This window comes from Diplotaxodon limnothrissa, linkage group LG15, assembly GCF_057381915.1.
Source record: "Diplotaxodon limnothrissa isolate DT_005_m linkage group LG15, D_limnothrissa_male_GT1.1, whole genome shotgun sequence".
Lineage (NCBI taxonomy): Eukaryota > Metazoa > Chordata > Actinopteri > Cichliformes > Cichlidae > Diplotaxodon > Diplotaxodon limnothrissa.
This window is the reverse complement of record NC_140610.1, coordinates 9,127,211-9,146,625: the sequence shown is the minus strand read 5'-3', so window position 1 is coordinate 9,146,625 and position 19,415 is coordinate 9,127,211. Positions and strand designations below refer to the sequence as shown.

The window sequence follows — 19,415 nt, the reverse complement described above, 5'->3', positions numbered from 1 at the left end:
AACTGCTAGTGGTATTATAACAAAGTGGAAGTGATTACAGCAATTAAATTAGGCCATATAAAATCAGAGAGTGGGGTCAGTGGATGCTGAAGTGCACAGAGGTCCCCATTTTTCTGCAGAGTCAATCACTACAGACCTCCAAAGTTCATGTGGCCTTGAGATTAGATCAAGAACATTGCTTAGAAAGTCCCATGGCGTGGGTTTCCATGGTCGAGCTGCACCCACGCTACATATCACCAAGTGAAATGCAAAGCGTCGGTTGCAGTGGTTTAAAGCAGGTCACCGTTGAACTCTAGAGCAGTGGAGATGTGTTCTCTGGAGGGACACTTCTACGTCTGGCAAACCAATGGACGAGTCTGGGTTTGACACTTCCCAGGAGAATGGTACTTGTCAAATTGTGCCGAGTGTAAGTTTTGTTGAGTGGGGTTGTTGGTCGAGTTGGTTGGCTCCTTAGTTCCAGTGAAAGGAACTCCTAATGCTTCAGCAAACCAAGACATTTTGGGACTGTGTAATCCTCCCAACTTTGAGGAAATAGTTTGTGGATGACCTCTTCCTGTTCCAACATGACTGCACACCAGTGCACAAAGCAAGGTCCGTAAAGACATGGATGAGTAAGTATATGAAGTCAAAGGCTTCATATGTGTGTATAGTTTTCTAGTTGATTAACAATTGTTTTGGGTAAACTCACAAGTGTCCTAGTGACAACCAAGGTGAGCATGCATACAGGGCTAAATGAAATCCTGGCAACTTTTTGTCTGTTATTTAGTGCTTTTACTTTACAAGCCAAAATTTGTCTGTAACACAACTTACGCAGTTGTGTAAAAGGTACAATAGTTACCTGTGAACTTTGATGAAATAAAAGTGCCTAAGGAAATGTAGCAATGTGGTTATCTATCAATCTATGTGTGTGTATACATGTTTAGACATCTTTATGAGGACGGGAAATTGGCTTGCCACTATACTTGTAGGGGGACAAAATGCCTGTCAGTTTGAAGGCATTTTTGAGGCTCAAAATGTAGCTTTAGTGTCAGGGTTACAATTAGTTTATTGTTAGGTTTAGGCTAAGGGTTAGGGCAACACATTCATTCTTGATGGTTACGGTTAGGGTAACCGGCTAGGGAAAGCATTATGTTAAATAGATGTCCTCACTAAGATATGAAATAGAGTGTGTGTGTTTGTGTACTTGACTGGTTTCACAACTGAAGTAGACAGGCCACAACTCGAAGTGCACTCAGTCCTGTAGGTGTGTCCTTGCAGACAGGTAAGAGTTGTCCAAACCTGTTTACTTTGTGTGTGGTTGCACCAGCAGTGCCTGCATATCTAGCACAGGATCACTCTGTGACTTTCCACTTCTCTCTGCGCTTCTGTCATTCCCACTCTGTCATTCAGTGTTTTTCTGTATTGGACTATTCCTGTTAATATAGCAGAAATGCCAGTCAAAGTGTTTTTTACAAGTGTGAGTGGTTCTACACAGGTACAGTACACAATCTTACTTGTCTTGTTCTTTTATTTTTAGCCAGTGATTAATATATATCACTGATACTATCAAAATATTGTGAGATGTGTGTAAAGTATTTACTTTTATAGACAATCTTACTGCTCTCTATGCACAACTCAGCAACTTTTATTATACAAGAAAACTTTTTATAACAAGTCACACAGCTATTAGTCTTGATAACGGATTAAATATGCCTTTTCAGATTAAGAAGAACCAAGAGAGAGTCTTTTCTATCTTAAACGCCAAGAAGATCCCCTTTCAACCTGTGGACATTTCTCAGAGTTCTGATGATAAGGATTTAATGAGGCAGGGAGCAGGAGATCCGACCGCGCTTCCTCCACAAATATTCAATGGAGACGTCTACTGTGGAGTAAGTCTCATAGAATAACTAATAATAAGCTGAACCTGCGATTCAAAACTTAAAATTATGATCAGATGTGTTTTATTTACACGCTTGCTGATGTCGTCACACAAAAAAAGAATAGAAACCATGTGGTTAGTCTAAGGCGTGGACACAGTTTTAAAATCAATATTTACACTGTATGCTAACTACTGGTTGTTCACACAGTTAAGCCAGGGGACAGAAATACATGGAGAAATGCATACATACCAATACTTTGACTTGTACACTCCCTGTTCATTCAATCACTCATCAGATTTCAGCCTTCCAGTTAGACTTAGTGAGACAAACTATTTGCTTGCAGAGTATTCCTTTCATCCTTCCAACTTACAAATGGTATATATACAGTTATATCAGAAAACTGAAAGATAGGAGGAAAGAACCTGATTGGCAGCTTTTGATACAGACATTTATGTACCCACAAGTAATGAAGCATGTTAACGTTTTGCCATAGCAAACTTTAGTTTGTGTAATACTTTAGTTAAGGACCGAATATCTCCAAAACATTGAAACCTTTTAACTGCACTATAGACTGTGTTCAATTTACTTTTTATAACAGATAAAGACTACAAGCATGCAAACAATGAATATTGCCAAAAATACCTGAAGACCCAACCCATCAAAAATAGCCAGAAAATTAAGATTTTTTTGGAACTGAGATGTTTATTAACCCATATAACAAAGGCAATTTTTTTTCCTATGTCATGTTGTGTATGATATATTTTTTTATTATATATTTATTATATATTTTCTGAATCACATTTGATACATTGGCAACTTTTTGTTAACAACAATGTTACTTTTAGTTAAAAAAAAGAGTTTTGTCCATAATATTTTGAAATTATGGCAAGTATTGATCGTGTTGATGAGATAGAGGTCTCAGACACTCATGAATCGAATATAATACCAAGGGCATTATAGGGTTAAAGCTCAAAAAATGCTGTGGTACAAAGACAACATCAGAAAGAGGTGTGAAACAGTCCAGATAGTCTTTCCCAAAGATATTAATTATTTGACAGCAGTAAGCCAATCAGCCACAGCAGAAGCTGTTTTAAGATTTCAACTTTTTCCTGCCACAAAGCATGTTAATATTGTTTGTTTTTCTCATTCTCTTAAATCTGCCATTTTTTCCTTTTTTATTATCCAGTGCAAGAACAAATTCAACTGAAAGAATTGGGCTATAAATGTCATGGTCCTGAGTCTGAGGACTCAGTGTTTTGTGTTCCTTGTGCTTTTGTTCATTCAGAGTGTGTATTCTGTTGTGATTTTGCCATTTGTTAGGTTTCTGTTCTTTGCCTGCCTGCTTCCACTTCTCTGTGTTCCCTCTGTCTGTCCATGGTGTTATTGTGTCTGCTCATGAGTCTGCCTGTCAAGTTCAGTGTCCGGTCTGGTTCTCTGTGTCTGTTAGTTTCCTGTTTTATTCTGAAAGTTCATGTCTCATGTCAGTGTGTTCAGTTTTACCTCTCCCCTGTCTCGTTAGCCTTATTGCTCCCAGCTGTGTCTCCCTCCTGTGGCCCATTCCCTGATTACTCCCCATGTATTTAAGCCCTGTGTCTTCCTGTGCTCTCTGTCGCGTCGCCTGTTTAACTCCATGTCAGTCTGCATTATTCTGTTACCTGGTATTCATTCTGCGTCTCGCTGCCATCTCTCTTTGTGCATTTCGCTCCTCCTCCCGTGAGTGTCTGGTTTAAGTTTTGTTCTTTAGTTTTCCCAGTTTAGGTTTGTTTACTCCCCGCTCTGCTCTTCCTGTTTTGTCACTTTATCACCTCTGCAAATAAATTTTCACTCGCACCCCAGTCAGTGCCTGCATCTTGGATCCTTTTCTCAATTCACCACACGACTGCTGTGCAGCCGTGACAGTACGACGCGACCACAAGATGGATCCAGCGGTCTTGGCCGGGGAGAGCGACCTCACACGTGCCCTACGCCTAGTGGACTGGGTAACCCACACCTCCAATGCACGAGCGAAAGTTGTGGGGATAAATGCCGTTGAGGCAATCCTGGCAGGAAATCCCTATCTCCACCAGGTCCGGGGATTTACAGACTTAATCGCTGAGCTGCATAAAGCCCAGGAAGCGGTGCAAGCTCGGGAAGTAGCCAATTGTGCCCAGCAACAATGGACTACGACCGCCACAAAGCATCCGTCTCAGATTCACCCACCGGAGGTTTCACGGCCCGACCCCCCAGAGGTTTTTCCCTGCCTGTCGGAGCCGTCAGCGGTGGGGAGGAAACATTCGCGCCACCGACGCTTCACCCCACAGCCGGATTCAGGGACTCCTGTGCGACCAGCTGTGGTGAGTTTTAAGGACGCTGGTGCTTCTGGGACTGTGTTTTCTGGGGCCGTTCATGGGGAGGGTAAAGACAGTACACGGCGTTTACCTACCTTCGTGGTAACTGACCTCTCACAAGTTGGCATTTTCAAAACATCCATAACAGTAGCTGACTGTGTTTCATCCACTCCACCACCAACTCCAGTCTCACTTCAACCAGTACATCAGCCTTTAGCCAGTTCATTAGCCCAGCCTGCATCTATGCCATTAGCCCGATCACCCGTTCCCTCCATACTGGAGGCTGTGTCTGTGCCACCCATTTTGAATCTCGTTCCTAGCACCCATTTTGAGCGGAGAGACAAATGCATTAAAACCACTCTAGTTTCTCAGAAACTGGCTAATTTAGAGACTGTTACTCGCCCCAGGGCCTCCCCAGAGGCTGGGTCTCAGCCCCCAGCAGACTCAGGACCCCTGGCGGTTAAGAAGCCAGCTGAGGACCACACCCGGCCGTCGCTGCCTGAGCAGACCCAATGCTCTGTGCAGCTGCAGTCTGCCATGTGTTTGCCAGAGGCCCGTGCGCCTGCTGGTTCTGTTGCGTCCCTGCCAGAGGCCCGTGCGCCTGCTGGTTCTGTTGCGTCCCTGCCAGAGGCCCGTGCGCCTGCTGGTTCTGTTGCGTCCCTGCCAGAGGCCAGTGTGCCTGCTGGTTCTTTTCTGTCTCTGCCAGAGGTCTCCGCACCTGCTGGTTCTGTCCTGTGTGTGCCAGGGGCTTTAGTGCCCACTGGTTCTGAGACTGTTTTTGCTGGGGGGCCCGAGGAGCCCGTCCAGCCTTCTGCCTCGTCAGCTGGGGGGCCCGAGGAGCCCGTCCAGCCTTCTGCCTCGTCAGCTGGGGGGCCTGAGGAGCCCGTCCAGCCCTCAGCTGCAGTCTCATCACCAGCTGCAGTCTCATCACCCTCGCCTGGTCCAGCTTCCGCTTCCTCATCAGCATCGCCTGGTCCAGCTTCTGCTTCAGCATCGCCTGGTCCAGCATCCGCTTCAGCATCGCCTGGTCCAGCATCCGCTTCAGCATCGCCTGGTCCAGCATCCGCTTCAGCATCGCCTGGTCCAGCATCCGCTTCAGCATCGCCTGGTCCAGCCTCTGCATCATCCTCATCAGCTGCTTCGTCTGGTCCAGCCTCTGCATCATCCTCATCAGCTGCTTCGTCTGGTCCAGCCACTGCTTCATCCTCATCAGCTGCTTCGTCTGGTCCAGCCACTGCTTCATCCTCATCAGCTGCTTCGTCTGGTCCAGCCACTGCTTCATCCTCATCAGCTGCTTCGTCTGGTCCGGCTCCAGCCTCCTCATCAGCCTCGCCTGGTCCGGCTCCAGCCTCCTCATCAGCCTCGCCTGGTCCGGCTCCAGCCTCCTCATCAGCCTCGCCTGGTCCGGCTCCAGCCTCCTCATCAGCCTCGCCTGGTCCGGCTCCAGCCTCCTCATCAGCCTCGCCTGGTCCGGCTCCAGCCTCCTCATCAGCCTCGCCTGGTCCGGCTCCCGCTTCTGCATCAGCCTCGCCTGGTCCGGCCTCCGCTTCTGCTTCAGCCTCGCCTGGTCCGGCTTCTGCTTCAGCCTCGCCTGGTCCAGCCTCCGCATCCTCATCATCCTCATCAGCTTCGTCTGGTCCAGCCTCCGCCTCGTCTGGTCCAGCCTCCGCTTCGCCTGGGGCTGCAGGGGCCACGCAGCCTTCAGGTCCCCTACTACCACCTCCACATCGTCGGTCATCTGCCAGGCCGCTTGTTGGGCATCTCCGCCACTGTGGACGCCCTCCTGAACGCCCTCCTGAACGCCGCCACTACCTTCCACGTGGCCGGCCTCCGGACTTGTTTCCACACCGCTGTTGCCGTCTGCACGGTCGGCCCCCAGAACTGTTTCCACACCACTGCCTACTGCGTGGCCGGCCTCCGGACCTGCCCCACTGCTGCTGCCTTTCACGCGGTCGGCCCCTGGAACTGAACTGTTTTGGCCTCCGGGTCGGCCCCCTGACCTTGTCCGTCTGGGCCTTTTCGGACTATGTCCCTCCGTCCTGGACCCCCACCGCCCGCCCTGGTCGGGTCGTTTTCTGTTTTTTGGTTCGTGGGGTTTTTTTTTTTGGCTTTGGTCCATTTTTGTGTTTCTGTTGGGCTGTCTGGTGCCAGCCCTTGAGGGGGGGGGTACTGTCATGGTCCTGAGTCTGAGGACTCAGTGTTTTGTGTTCCTTGTGCTTTTGTTCATTCAGAGTGTGTATTCTGTTGTGATTTTGCCATTTGTTAGGTTTCTGTTCTTTGCCTGCCTGCTTCCACTTCTCTGTGTTCCCTCTGTCTGTCCATGGTGTTATTGTGTCTGCTCATGAGTCTGCCTGTCAAGTTCAGTGTCCGGTCTGGTTCTCTGTGTCTGTTAGTTTCCTGTTTTATTCTGAAAGTTCATGTCTCATGTCAGTGTGTTCAGTTTTACCTCTCCCCTGTCTCGTTAGCCTTATTGCTCCCAGCTGTGTCTCCCTCCTGTGGCCCATTCCCTGATTACTCCCCATGTATTTAAGCCCTGTGTCTTCCTGTGCTCTCTGTCGCGTCGCCTGTTTAACTCCATGTCAGTCTGCATTATTCTGTTACCTGGTATTCATTCTGCGTCTCGCTGCCATCTCTCTTTGTGCATTTCGCTCCTCCTCCCGTGAGTGTCTGGTTTAAGTTTTGTTCTTTAGTTTTCCCAGTTTAGGTTTGTTTACTCCCCGCTCTGCTCTTCCTGTTTTGTCACTTTATCACCTCTGCAAATAAATTTTCACTCGCACCCCAGTCAGTGCCTGCATCTTGGATCCTTTTCTCAATTCACCACACGACTGCTGTGCAGCCGTGACAATAAAGAAATGCAAAGAAAGATAAAACAAGAAACCCTTATTGGATTAAAAAATGCGTACCCAACAGTAGGGTGCTGTTTTGCGTGTTCATGTGCAGTTGAGTTGTGTTTTTAATGGTTTGTGTCTTTTTGTGGGTTGTGAACATGAACATATGCTTACCCCAGTAAGCATAACTGTAGCTAATGGTGATCTCAGTTATCTGAATGTCTGGCTTGTTGTGTTGTATGTCATATTGGACAAATGTACAGTACACAGTGCAATATTTTTAAATAGGTTAATAATGCCTTTGTACTAATAGTGTTTTCACTCTGTTTCTCGGAATCCATCATGCATGTCTTCTCTTTTACAGGACATCAGTGCATTTGACAATGCAATAGAGATGGAACAATTGGAGGACTTCCTTAAGCTCTGAAAGGAACAGTGACAACAACTACATTGCCATAACCAACTAAACCTGTTAAAGAGGTGTTTTTTGTTCTTTTTCTTACTTTGTTTTTACCCACACTTGTGTGATAATATATCATGTATTCAAGTTTCCTCAGAGCTAGTCCTAGAAATGCAGTTTTTTTTAAATAAAAAAATGCTCAGAATAGAATTGCAAATGGCCTTCAGTGACATTTTTTATTTATGAAGTTTATGTGAGACCACATCCTCTGTTCTCTTCGTGTAACACCTTCTGTGGGATTACTTGCATAGTAGCATTCAAGCTGTTGGTGTCCACTTATGCCTTCTTGTTCCAGTAGCCCACTATTGTGTGCTGTGCAGATGCCTCTGATGCTATGCTGGTCCTCATCCCCACAACACATGACCAGCACACCCTCTTTTTACGCATAAAGACACGATGATAAAAACAATCCTCTGGTTCTTGACAGGTCTTTGATAAACACAACCTTGGCTGAACAACTATACATGGCATATTACAATGTGTTTCATTTATTTAACAGGAGCTAACCTTCCAATGTGGCTGAATTAAAACAAGTTTGAAAGAAGAGTGGACCAAAATGGCTCCACAGTAAAGTGAAACACTCATCACCAGTGAGTGATGCAGAAGCAGTGTCCACAACTTACTGCTTCCATGTGGTGCTAATCAAATGCACTTGATTAACTTATTATCAGCAAGAAAAGAAGAAATAACAACGATATAAATGGTTTATATTACATTGATATCAAGAGTCTTTGAAGGAACTGAATTGAAGGATTTTTTGGCGATGCTAACGCTGTAGAGACAGGCATACTCTCCGTGCTGTTCATGACTTATTGCAGCGAGCTCAAAATTGGCCAGGTAGAAGGCTGAGTGGCCAAATGCTGACTTTGATTCAGTAGTGTTTGTGTTTAAATGTGCGAAATAGAAGACGCCTCTAGGGTATATAGAATGAACAGAGCAAGTGACAGTGAGGGTGCTGCCTCGAGAGACAGAAATTGTGTCAGGATTGGTGAGTTCCATTGCATTGGGGGACATCAGGGAGATGTTGGGTTTTTCCACTTTAACTGCAAACAACAATTTCCGATAATTGTGCAAAACAGAGGAAACAATGCACAAAATTACTGACCTACAACGGAAAGGTCAGCAGGATTTCCTTGAGGATAGTAGATGACTTCACTGGCCAACACCTTTTGATATTCACAGTAGTATGAACCCTTCTGACTAAAGTCCACTTTAGGGAAGACAAAGGTTGCAGATGCATGATCTGAGAATTTTTCCATTTGAAATGACCCTTGGGTTTTTTTCAGGAGAAATCTCCCACCCATGCGTTCTGTTACTAGCGTGCAGGTAATTTCAACTTTGTCACCCCACTTAACCTCTGCAGCAGGACTTATTGTGATTTTGGGCTTCTGTTGACCACCTGAAGCAGATAATAAATGGTTTTTGTGTAACAGCCAAAACAACTTTCTCAGGAGCAATGAGATAATTTGTCAGTTCAAAATGAGCTATATCTCTTACCTAAGCAGATAACGCTGGCATCTTCATCGTGCTCACAGTTATTTTCTCCAAATCCATCGTGTGAACAATGAGTAAGTGCAGACTCTTGGCCTGAGCATGCCACATTATCCAGCCATACTGGACCAGAGCCTCTACCAAAATGGGCACTTAGAGGTGCTGAAATGGCATGACCGCAATCAAGCTGTCTGCATACCACATCAGCATCGCTCATTTCCCAATCGTCATCACACACAGTTCCCCACTGTCCTTTATAGAAGACCTCCACTCTGCCGGAGCATTCAACTGAGCCATCCACCAACCGGACTTGTGCTGCATAACAGAGCAGAAAGAGTGAATACAAGTACAATGGAAAGTCCTTAAAACAACCAAAAAGAAGACAAAACTATAAAAGGACTTGAAAGGATTCTTCTCTATATATTTTACAAAATGTTTGTATTAATGCATAAAAAACAAATACCAAAATATAATATTAATTGGATATTATATCGTTTATTAGTCCATTATGTTAGGCAAAAGGAGTATTGCAACAACTGTTTCAAGTCATGGGAAATATGACGTTTTCGCTTTTTAATGGATGAAGTCCATACTACTCAAGTCTATGTAAGATAAATAACTAGTAAGCTAGCTGAGCTTAGCTTAGCTATAAAGAAAGCATTACCTAGACTGGCTTTGTCTAACAGTGACCTCTACAGCTTTCTGTTTGGCAATACGTAGCAAGCAATAGGCAAAACAGTTGCTGGCTAATCCTACTCCCTAAGCCAGATAGGTGTAAAAAAAAATGTACATTTTCTAAAGAAAAAAAACAAAAACGCGAAAAGAAAATAATTTTGTTAAACATTAATCTGCACATGGCTGACCAAATTAAATACGACAGTTTTACAATCCAGTGTTATAATTTGGAAATTTATGAAACCAACTTTGATATAAAAGGCCTTACCAGCACAGAGAACACCGGCATCATGTTCATGCCCACAGTCTTCTCTTGTAAAACCCTTCACCGAGCATTCTTGAAGAGAAGTCACGCTGTGGAAACAAGAAGTGCTAGCCTCCACCACTGACCCACTGCCTTGGCCAAAAAAAGCAGCACCAGGAGCATTCACGGCGCGTCCACACTCCAGCAGCTCGCACACCACTCCAGCTTTACTTAGAGTCCAGTCTGTGTCACATACTGCGTGCCACTGCTCGCCGTGACGTACCTCCACTCTCCCAGAGCACTCATCAGTACTGTTAACCAACCGCACTGCCAAGCTCCCTGTGAAGTAAACAAAAAATATAGCCACAGGTATATACGAATATTCTTTTTTAAACTGTGACGTACTTAGTTATATTATACATTATTTAAATTCAGAAGACAATATCTTAAAAAGTAAGCAAAAGAAGAAGAAGAAGCAGAAGAAGAAGCTGCCAAAATTACATTTTGGCATTTTATTTTTGCTTCTTCTTACCTGTGCAGGAAACACCGGCAACTACAGTTGTGTCACAGGTTCTGTCCAGACCTGGTCTTTGTGGACACTGATTCAATGTAGGCTCCTTTCCATTGCATTCAATTTGATCATTCCAGGTCTGTCCTGTACCAGGGCCAAGTTGAATAAGCTTATGAGGACTCCCACAGTCCAACTGTCTGCACACCACTGCTGCATCATTCATGTCCCAGGATTCAGCACACACAGTCCCCCACTGGCCTTTGTCATAAATCTCTACTCTTCCATCACAACGAGTGGATCCACCGGTTAATCTCACGTTTCCTGGAAATGATAGCTGTTATATTAATGTACATGAAATACAACTTGACCCACACTGTATATAGTGCACTGTATGACTTTTTTTTGGTTTTGAACTAGGGATGTACTGCTGACTGATTAAGTGGTTAATATTTTTGTGTTGCATCACATTAATTTTGTGCTGGATCCAAACAGCAGTGGACAGTCGAAGCACGTAAAACATCTTTTATGTTGAAAATGTAGCCATACTGTAATATATCGACATGTATGTGATATCTGTAGAAGTTGGTCCAATGGAAATGACAGTTGAGAGAGGAACTCTATGAATGAGTGTGCTTGTTTGATACAAGGAGGACCTGTGGTTACTGGGCTTCTATGTTTTCATTCATGTTTACAGACATTACAGTTATCGTTATGCTTGGCTAGCAAGGCTAAATCCTTTTTTTGGTTTGTGGTTGCCATGCTGAGGAAGATGATCAAATTTGAAGCTTGGAGAAATGTTTCCATTCTTCTGACTGGTGGTTGTCAATAAAGCCAGTCAAAAGCCAGAGTGATGCTATTGGTATTATTGATATATGACGTTAGTTTTGTATATACACAGTGTCTTAGTGTTTGATTATTTTTAGTGACTGTGCTTGTGAAATCTTGATACTTTTGCTTCATGTCTGAGTAGGATGAATTTTTGTGTGGTATGTCGGGACTAAGCCTACTGAGCTTTTGACAGTATACGCAAAAACATAGCACACCTTAAAAACTCAGTATATAAGACTCTTGGAAAGTCTTCAGTTTTTGTGCCTTCTAATCTAACCTTTTAGTTGAACATAGTTTCCATATTTATTCTAGATACTCCATATCTAGATTGGTACCTGACAAATCACTGCTTGGGGTTTCATTGCATAATTATAAATCGGGTGTTTTGCATGAACACGGTGTTTCACTAAATCACTGGTCTTTTTTCTAAAGTTAGTCCAGTTTTCTGCATTTGTTCATGTAACTTGAAGCCCTTCTACCAATATTTAAAGGTTGTGTGAAAGGGCCAGAAACAATTTAAATCTTAGTTTTTTTTAAAGAAGAATATAATGGATTCATTTTCTTTTTGAAAGTCTAATTTCAATTTGACATCAGACTTTACCTGAGCATACCACAGAGGCATCTTCAGTACCATCGGTGATAGATCTGGTATGGTCTCTAAACGTGCACTGCGTGAGAGAACTCTCTCTGCCGTTACAGCGAATCTTGTACCCTCTCAGATCTCGACCTTTACCAAATGACTCTGAGATCTTGACAGGATCTCCACAGTTCATCTCTCTGCACACCACAGCAGCTTCATTCATTCCCCAGTTAACATTAAATGCTTGTGACCAGTGTTCCCCATGGTGGACCTCCACTCTTCCTGAGCACAGGTCAGTCCCATTGATTAGTCGAATGGCAGCTACAAAGCACAGTAGAGAAAAAATATCAGCAATTCGTTGGTGTTCATCTGAAAGAATTGTATTAATTGAAGCTTCATCTGATATTGGTGTTGCAGAAATAACTGCTATGTAATCAATAACTGAACATTTTTTGGAGTACAAATATCCAAAGAAAATGCTACATCCAGAACTTTTTGGGATCTAAAGGTAAAAAAAAAAAAAAAGACACTTTGTGAAATGAAACATCAATAGTTTGTACCTGAACAAATCACTCCTGCATCTTCATCATGACCACAGTTATTCTCTCCAAAGGAGCGATGACTGCATTGCCCAAGAGACGTCTCATTACCCAGACAGTTGACATTATCCAGCCAGATCACTCCTTGTCCTTCACCAAAGAAGGCACCAGGTTTAACTCTCTGAGGTGTTCCACAGTCCATGGCTCTGCACACCACCTCAGCCTCTCTTAAGTCCCAGTCATCATCACACACTGTTCCCCACTGGCCGTCATGCAGAATCTCCACTCGGCCAGAGCATCGGTCAATGCCGTTCACAAGCCTTAGCGGTGGTTGACCTGAGGGCACACGTTAAACAAATAACAATAAATATTATAAGCTGTTGCTTTTCTTTGTTTTTTTTTAAGGTTGTCATCAATTTTAAAATTTGTTGTAACAGATTTTTTTATTTATTCATTTTTGGCGTCTTGGGGACAGCAGAAACTAGCTTTACAGCAGCATGTTGTGTAGCTTCATATCTATCCATCACACATGAGCAGACTACATGGCTGAGAGCCTGATTCAGAAATCAGTGTTGGCAATGGGAGTAGAACTCAAAGATTAAGAAGTGTTGCCCAATACTTTTCGCCATTTAGTGTATATCATGTAACAATCAGAGTTTGTGGATATAAATAAGACGTTAATGTCTTGAAAGATAATGCTTTTATAACAAGCTCTAGGTGCATAAAGGCAAAAAACAGGTCATTTTAGTCCATTGCTAGTTGGTTCCAGCCTGATGGTGTCATAATGTCAGGAGTAACTGAGATTGTGTAGATATAAATTACGTATTACTGTGGTGAAATAAAACTATACCTGTTGCAGGCAGGCAAACATTAAAAATAGGTCATTTTAACATGTTGCTAGGTTGTTGCCAGGCTACATAGTGATATAATAATATCTGATATAGATAAGAAACTTCAAAGTCTTAAGCTATGCCACGTTTAGTTGCTCAGCTCCTAATTGTAAAGAAGTAGTTGGTGGACAACAAAACAGACAGAAACACAGAGAATGCAGAAATGGCTTTATGAAGCCTTTATAAAAAAAAGTTAAAGTGCAAAACTGTAACCCATTCTATTGTCTTTGACTTGTGAGTGTCTGTCAGTAGACTGAGCCTTCAGGATTTTAGTTTAAATGCTTTTGATGAGCCTCAGACCTTTAAACACATTCACAAGTACATATTAAGTAAAAGAAATACTCCACATGAGCCAACCTTTTCTTTTAAAAGTTGTCCAAACATGACATTTGCTATTTTTGGAAAGCAGGATTGCAGCATGTCTGTATCTTTTACCTGCACATGCGAGAGATACACCTTCACATGACCCTCTGTGTTCTTGCAGTTGACACTGGCTGATAGAGTTCACATTATCAGAGCATCTACTTGTGAGCCCTCGCAGTGAGCTGTCACCAAAGTAGGTGTCTTTGGAATTTTTTGGAGCTCCACAGTCGAGCTCCTTGCATATGACTGTAGCTTCTTTAAGACCCCGGTTATTACTACAAAGTTTCCCCCATTGGCCATCATGGAAAACCTCCACTCTGCCAGAACAAGTGTCACTCCCATTTATCAATCTGACTGTCTCTGCAAAGCAAAATTTGGCATCATTGGGATTGTCATTAAAACTCAGTTTTGAGAAACAAACAGAACAGAGCCTGTGTTACCTGAGCACACAAGACCAGCATCTTCATTGTGGTCACAGACATGTTCTTCAAAATCTTTGTGAGGGCAGTCAGCGAGTAACATTTCATGACCAGTGCACTCCATCTCATCCAACCAAACCTGACCCTGGCCTCTCCCAAAGTAAGCCTTGTACTTGACTGAGAGAACATTCCCACAGTTCATCTCTTGACAAGCTACAGCTGCATCTTGCATCCCCCATTTGTCATCACAAACTGTTCCCCATTGTCCTTTATAGTAGATTTCAACTCTACCAGAGCAGCGATTAGTCCCATTCACCAGCCGAATGGGTTGACTGTCTGTTAAGAAAAAAAAAAAAAGTTAGGGGCATGGTTTTTCTTTCAGAAAGGGACAATCTAACAGTGTCAGTTTTACTGGCCATGTACCATGGCCAACTTACTTGCACAGACAACAGTAGCATCAACACAGCTTTCTCTGAAATCTTTAAGTTTGCACTGTGAGATTGAGTTCTCATTTCCAGAGCAAGTGGTTTTGATGGCAGACAGTTCATGTGCTTCTCCAAAATATGGTGTTTCATTCTGACCGAGAGGATCGCCGCAGCCGGCTTCTCTGCATGCCACCTGAGCTGCTTCCTTGCCCCAGTCATTGCAAACTCTTTTCCACTGACCCTTGTGGTAGACTTCCACTCTGCCATTACAACGAGTGGTTCCTTTCTCAAACCGCACATGTTCTGCAAATGATGTGGATATTAAACGTAATAAAATAATAATGTGTTTCATAAATAATAATACAATCAGCCAGTGTGTCTGTATTTCCCATAGTCTATATACAATAATACTACTAATTCTAGTGAAGATTTTAACTTTGTCAGAACCAAATTGGAAGAAACTGGCATCTAAAGCATATTACCAAAAGAAAACAAAAGAATGCCTTGGTGCATGCTTAATCATCCGTAAGTAAGTAAATCCCAAAAGGTTTATTCTGTTCATCTGGACGTAACGTTTTCAGTGGGAGAAACGTTTCCTCACTAATCGAAGTGACTTCTTCAGTCTCAGCTGACTGCAGGTCTCCCCAACCTTGTAAACAGTATATTTGAACAATAACTGAAACCAGCCTACTGAATGAACAATGGGCTGTGAGGTCAGTTCTTTGATCATTAATATGCAAATTGTCATGATCATTGATCAACAACAACTGGTCAAAGACAACTGATCAATGGCCATAAGTAGCATTCACAGAGAGTTGGGGAATGGCTGCAATCACAGTGCTTTAAGATGGTGAAAGATGCACCCTTAGGCCCCCACCTCGATTCAGAGATGGTCTTTCCCTTTTCACGTAAATGGACTCCTTGACTCCTCGCTCCAATCAGCGTTCCTCCACGATGTGTACATCCTCATCATTGAAAGAGTGTCCACTGGCCTGCAGCGAACTGAGACTGAAGAGGTCACTTGGATGAGTGACAAAACATTTCTCCCACTAAAAACGCTACGTGCAGATGAACAAAATCAACGTTTTGGGAAAGCAAAAGAATGTTAAAGGTCAATTGGAGAAATTAATACTGCTCTCATAAGTATCTGCTGATACCCTCAAGACTAGGAGAATGCTCTTGCCAGTAAAAAAAAATCTGTCTTCCACTATCTCAAAAGCTCAAGTTTACTTCTCGAGAAGCCAAACTGTTAATTTACCTGTTTTTAATTGATATTAAATTCTTGATAATGCACAAAATAATTGTTTGTAATCAAAGCTAAACTTTTAATGTATCAAGAGTCATACACTGCAAATTGTTTTCAACAGGACTGTGTGCGTAATGTTTGATCAAAATGTTTTTTAGTGTCTGGGCAAGATAAACATACTAATTAATATATCTTAGCACAGTTTAAATACACTTTTTAAATATACTGACTCATGCATAAAAGTATGTGACATCATTTTTCTTTCCACAATAGAAGGAGCAAAAACGAAATTAAATCATAAGACATGTACGTTATCTTTAAATGCTATATGTATAGCACATTTTCTTCTTGCTTCTTTCAAGAAGAACAAATGTGACTCCATGATGGCTGTTCTCAAAGCCTAACAATTGTGGAAATGTTGCAGCAATGAGAAACCTAAACCACATAACATGGTGAGCTAACATAATTGCTGTGTTAGCTGGTTTTCTCTTAGGTTTTTTTTTTTTTTTTTTTTTGGTTTTCTTTGGTTTTCTCTTAGGTTGTACAGGATTTCTCAACTTCAACAACAGTTCCACATTTTACGAAAAGGGGCAGTTTTGACATCTTGCTGATGTGAATGAATTCTGCCTGACTTCTGATAACTTTAACTGTTAATGCAGTGCTAGCTTAGCTTGGCAGAAAGACTGGAAAATGGTAGAATGTGACAAAAAAATCCACCTACCTAACCTAAACATGTTGCATTTGTTAAAGTGATATTATATTGGACTGAGAAAGCTGTTAACATGTGGCAGCAAAAAAATAAATGTCTTAGCACATTTTCTCGAAGAAAAGGTTTTCTATGAAGGTTTGTGAGGGAAAACAAAAATATGTCAAACATCATTGGGGCTTACCTGAGCAGACCACTCCTGCATCTTCATTGTGGCCACAGTTATTTACCCCAAACGGTTTGTGCTGACACTGAAGGATGGAAGACTCGTGCCCAGTACACTGTACGTCATCCAACCAGATCTCATCCTTTCCCTGTCCAAAGAAGGCGTCTTTTTTAGCCTCGATAGCTGTCCCACAGCTTAACTCTCGACACACCACCTCAGCGTTAGCAATGCTCCACTGATCGTGACAGACAGTTCCCCAACTGCCTTTGTGGAAGACCTCCACTCTGCCAGAGCAACGCGAAGGTCCGACCAGCCTAATATTCTCACATTCTGGATATGAAAAAAACAAAACCACAAAGGATGCACAATGTGTAACCTTGTCCTCAACCACATTTCACAATTTTTATCTTTTTAATGTAGAAATCAAAGTCTCATGAGTTACTTACTGACCTGTAAACTGCAGGAAACTCAACAGGCCTGCAGCAAAAATACATATCGCAAAAGTGATCTGATTAAGCCTGACAGCCCAGAGGTTTAGATATAAAACAGCATTCTTAAGTTAAAAGCCTTCACTGTAGTCAATAATTTGTCAAATATTTTACAAATCGGGAACATAAGAGGGTCCCGGATAATTTTAAATTCATCCGTTAAAAAATGTTTAACACTTTTCAATCATCTAAGAATATATCTCACTACACTCAAGAAAACACACGTCCACATGAAGTCAAACTGAGACAAAAGCCTCCAGTAACTCACCAAGAGACAAGTGAAAAAGAAAATGTCGTTTTTCATCAAAAATGAGGATCATATTGTGTCTTCAGTGTTGGCCAGTCACTGTAAAATAATACCATAATACCTTAGTCATTTTGTTTTCACCAAAAGGTGTTTATATAGGCCTCTTACCTTTTTAAATCCTGCAAGACTGCTGCGCTAACAGAAGGACCTCAGAGTCTTTAATAAAAACGTTCTCATGTTCCCCAAGAACAGATCCAGTAACTATTTTAAATGAAAAGGTCCACCTGTATTGGACTGCAACCTGGACACATGTTGACTTTTTGATCAATCATTAAAGATGAGACGATGAGAGGGTTTTATCTTTTTTTTCCACAACGCCTGTGGAAATATTTAAAAGAAAAAGAAAACATTTAACTTAACTTATTAATGGAAGAAGATTGATGTCATTTTAGTAGAAAAACCCCCCCAAATTGGGCCATGAGTTTTCTTCAGAATTCATGCTGTTTTTCTCAAAACGGGATGTTTTGAGAAAAGTCTAGCAGAGATCCTGTATGAATAATATGACCACTTCTGCTTTTCCTCTTGTTACATGTCAGGAAGAAAGAAAAGCCTTTAAGAGAAAGCTACTCTTTTTTGGGTTTTAGATGGTTTACATTTTATGTATTTGTGTAACAGTAAAATTTAAAATAACTTATTATGACATTTGGCAAATCAGACCATTTATTCTTCTTGCAGTGAGCATATGTCCGCATATGAAACTATGCTGTATTTCCTTATGTTTCTATATTGTATATTATTTTAACACACAGTGATACTACACTTCAAAACTGAGCATGTTCAATAGGCTTATGGGATTGAATTAATAGGAAATAAAAACAAAGTTGTTAATTTATCCAACTTTCTAATATTGTATCATCAGCAAGGTATCTATGGAACTCCAAAGTGTTCAAAATTAAATAAATAAATAAATAGGTCAAGATGAAATAAATAACTATGTGAATAAATAAGACACAGATATGTAATGTGAGAATGATATTGTGAAATCATGGAACACATTTTGAAAACAATGCTCATTATTGTGAAATACATTACATTCTGCTATATAAATTTACTTATTATTGTGAAATATTATTTCATGGTCATTATTTTTCACAATAACAGAGATTATTCCTGAGGCATTTTATTTATTTCCAGCGGTTTATATTCCAAAATGACCTTTTTTCAAAGTCAGTCTTTATTTCAAAATCCCGTTTTTCCCGATGGTCTATTTATTTCATAATGCGACTTTTCAGCAGAAGGACTTTGTCTGTCAATCAATGTAAGTGGGCTGGACCTTTGCACCTATTGGCTTATCGTTTACCATCGACTAGTTTTCCTGGATACAGGTGTTGTGCCAAAAAGTGATTGTCTGCCAGAAACTGATTGCCGTCCGCGGGAGCGCGCGCAGCCGCTTAAAGCTGCAGCGCCCGGATTACTTGCGTTGCCAGCTACTTCCGTGCAACTGATATAACGTGGGGGAAAAAACCCCAGACACATTTATGCCTTTGTTATTAGGCAAAGGTATGCATTTATGGAGCTTTAACGTTTCTTGTAACCGAATTATGACGCTTATCAGAAGCTTGCTTTCAGTGTGTAGCGCAGTCACGAATGACTACACGCATCACGATGGAATAATTAATGCCTACAGGTTTAGTATGTCTGCTCTCGTTGTTCATATTTGTTATAAGACTGTCGAATAGTAGTTAAAACAATAAAGACCTATTGTGCCAGTATCACCATGACTCTTTCTTGTTTGTTCAGAATAACGACTGAGAACATGGCATTTTAGCGCTACCAAAAAGTGATTGTGGCCTATAACTTGTCACTGAAACAATATTTCGGCTTCAAACTTGTTGGATATATTCCAGAAGGGTTACATGTGATATATTATATCCCAAAAACTCTCCAAGAACTGCTGAATAACTTGTACAGGAACAATAAAACTGATAATATGCCATTTTCAAGCTGCCAAAAAGTGATTGTGGACTATAACTTGTCACTGAAACAATATTTCTGCTTCAAACTTGGCGGATGTCAATTAGAAGGGTCATATGTCAAATATTACATCTCAAACAGTCCCTTAG

General features: G+C 41.9%; 2 protein-coding genes across 3 annotated transcripts; one reads left to right on the top strand and one right to left on the bottom strand.

Annotated features, from left to right (window-relative positions):
* The first annotated feature begins 346 nt into the window (after positions 1-346).
* On the top strand, positions 347-7,464 carry LOC146617013 (SH3 domain-binding glutamic acid-rich-like protein 3). The gene is made up of 3 exons (XM_085372918.1): positions 347-406; positions 1,701-1,868; positions 7,379-7,464. The coding sequence occupies exons 1-3, from the start codon at positions 347-349 to the stop codon at positions 7,439-7,441; spliced, it is 291 nt and encodes a 96-aa protein (XP_085229044.1). The 3' UTR covers positions 7,442-7,464.
* Positions 7,037-17,562, bottom strand: LOC146617012 (scavenger receptor cysteine-rich domain-containing protein DMBT1-like). 2 transcript variants are annotated; one of them, XM_085372372.1, is made up of 14 exons: positions 17,461-17,562; positions 17,314-17,391; positions 17,008-17,034; positions 16,576-16,887; positions 14,452-14,742; positions 14,036-14,350; positions 13,668-13,955; positions 12,364-12,678; positions 11,825-12,124; positions 10,417-10,716; positions 9,909-10,223; positions 8,972-9,280; positions 8,580-8,873; positions 7,037-8,517 (listed from the first exon to the last, which is right to left on the bottom strand). In XM_085372372.1, the coding sequence occupies exons 2-14, from the start codon at positions 17,363-17,365 to the stop codon at positions 8,180-8,182; spliced, it is 3,456 nt and encodes a 1,151-aa protein (XP_085228498.1). In that variant the 5' UTR covers positions 17,366-17,391; positions 17,461-17,562; the 3' UTR covers positions 7,037-8,179. The 2 variants fall into 2 exon arrangements, with proteins under 2 accessions (XP_085228498.1, XP_085228497.1); XM_085372371.1 differs by having other exon boundaries at positions 8,508-8,873.
* Positions 17,563-19,415: the final 1,853 nt, after the last annotated feature.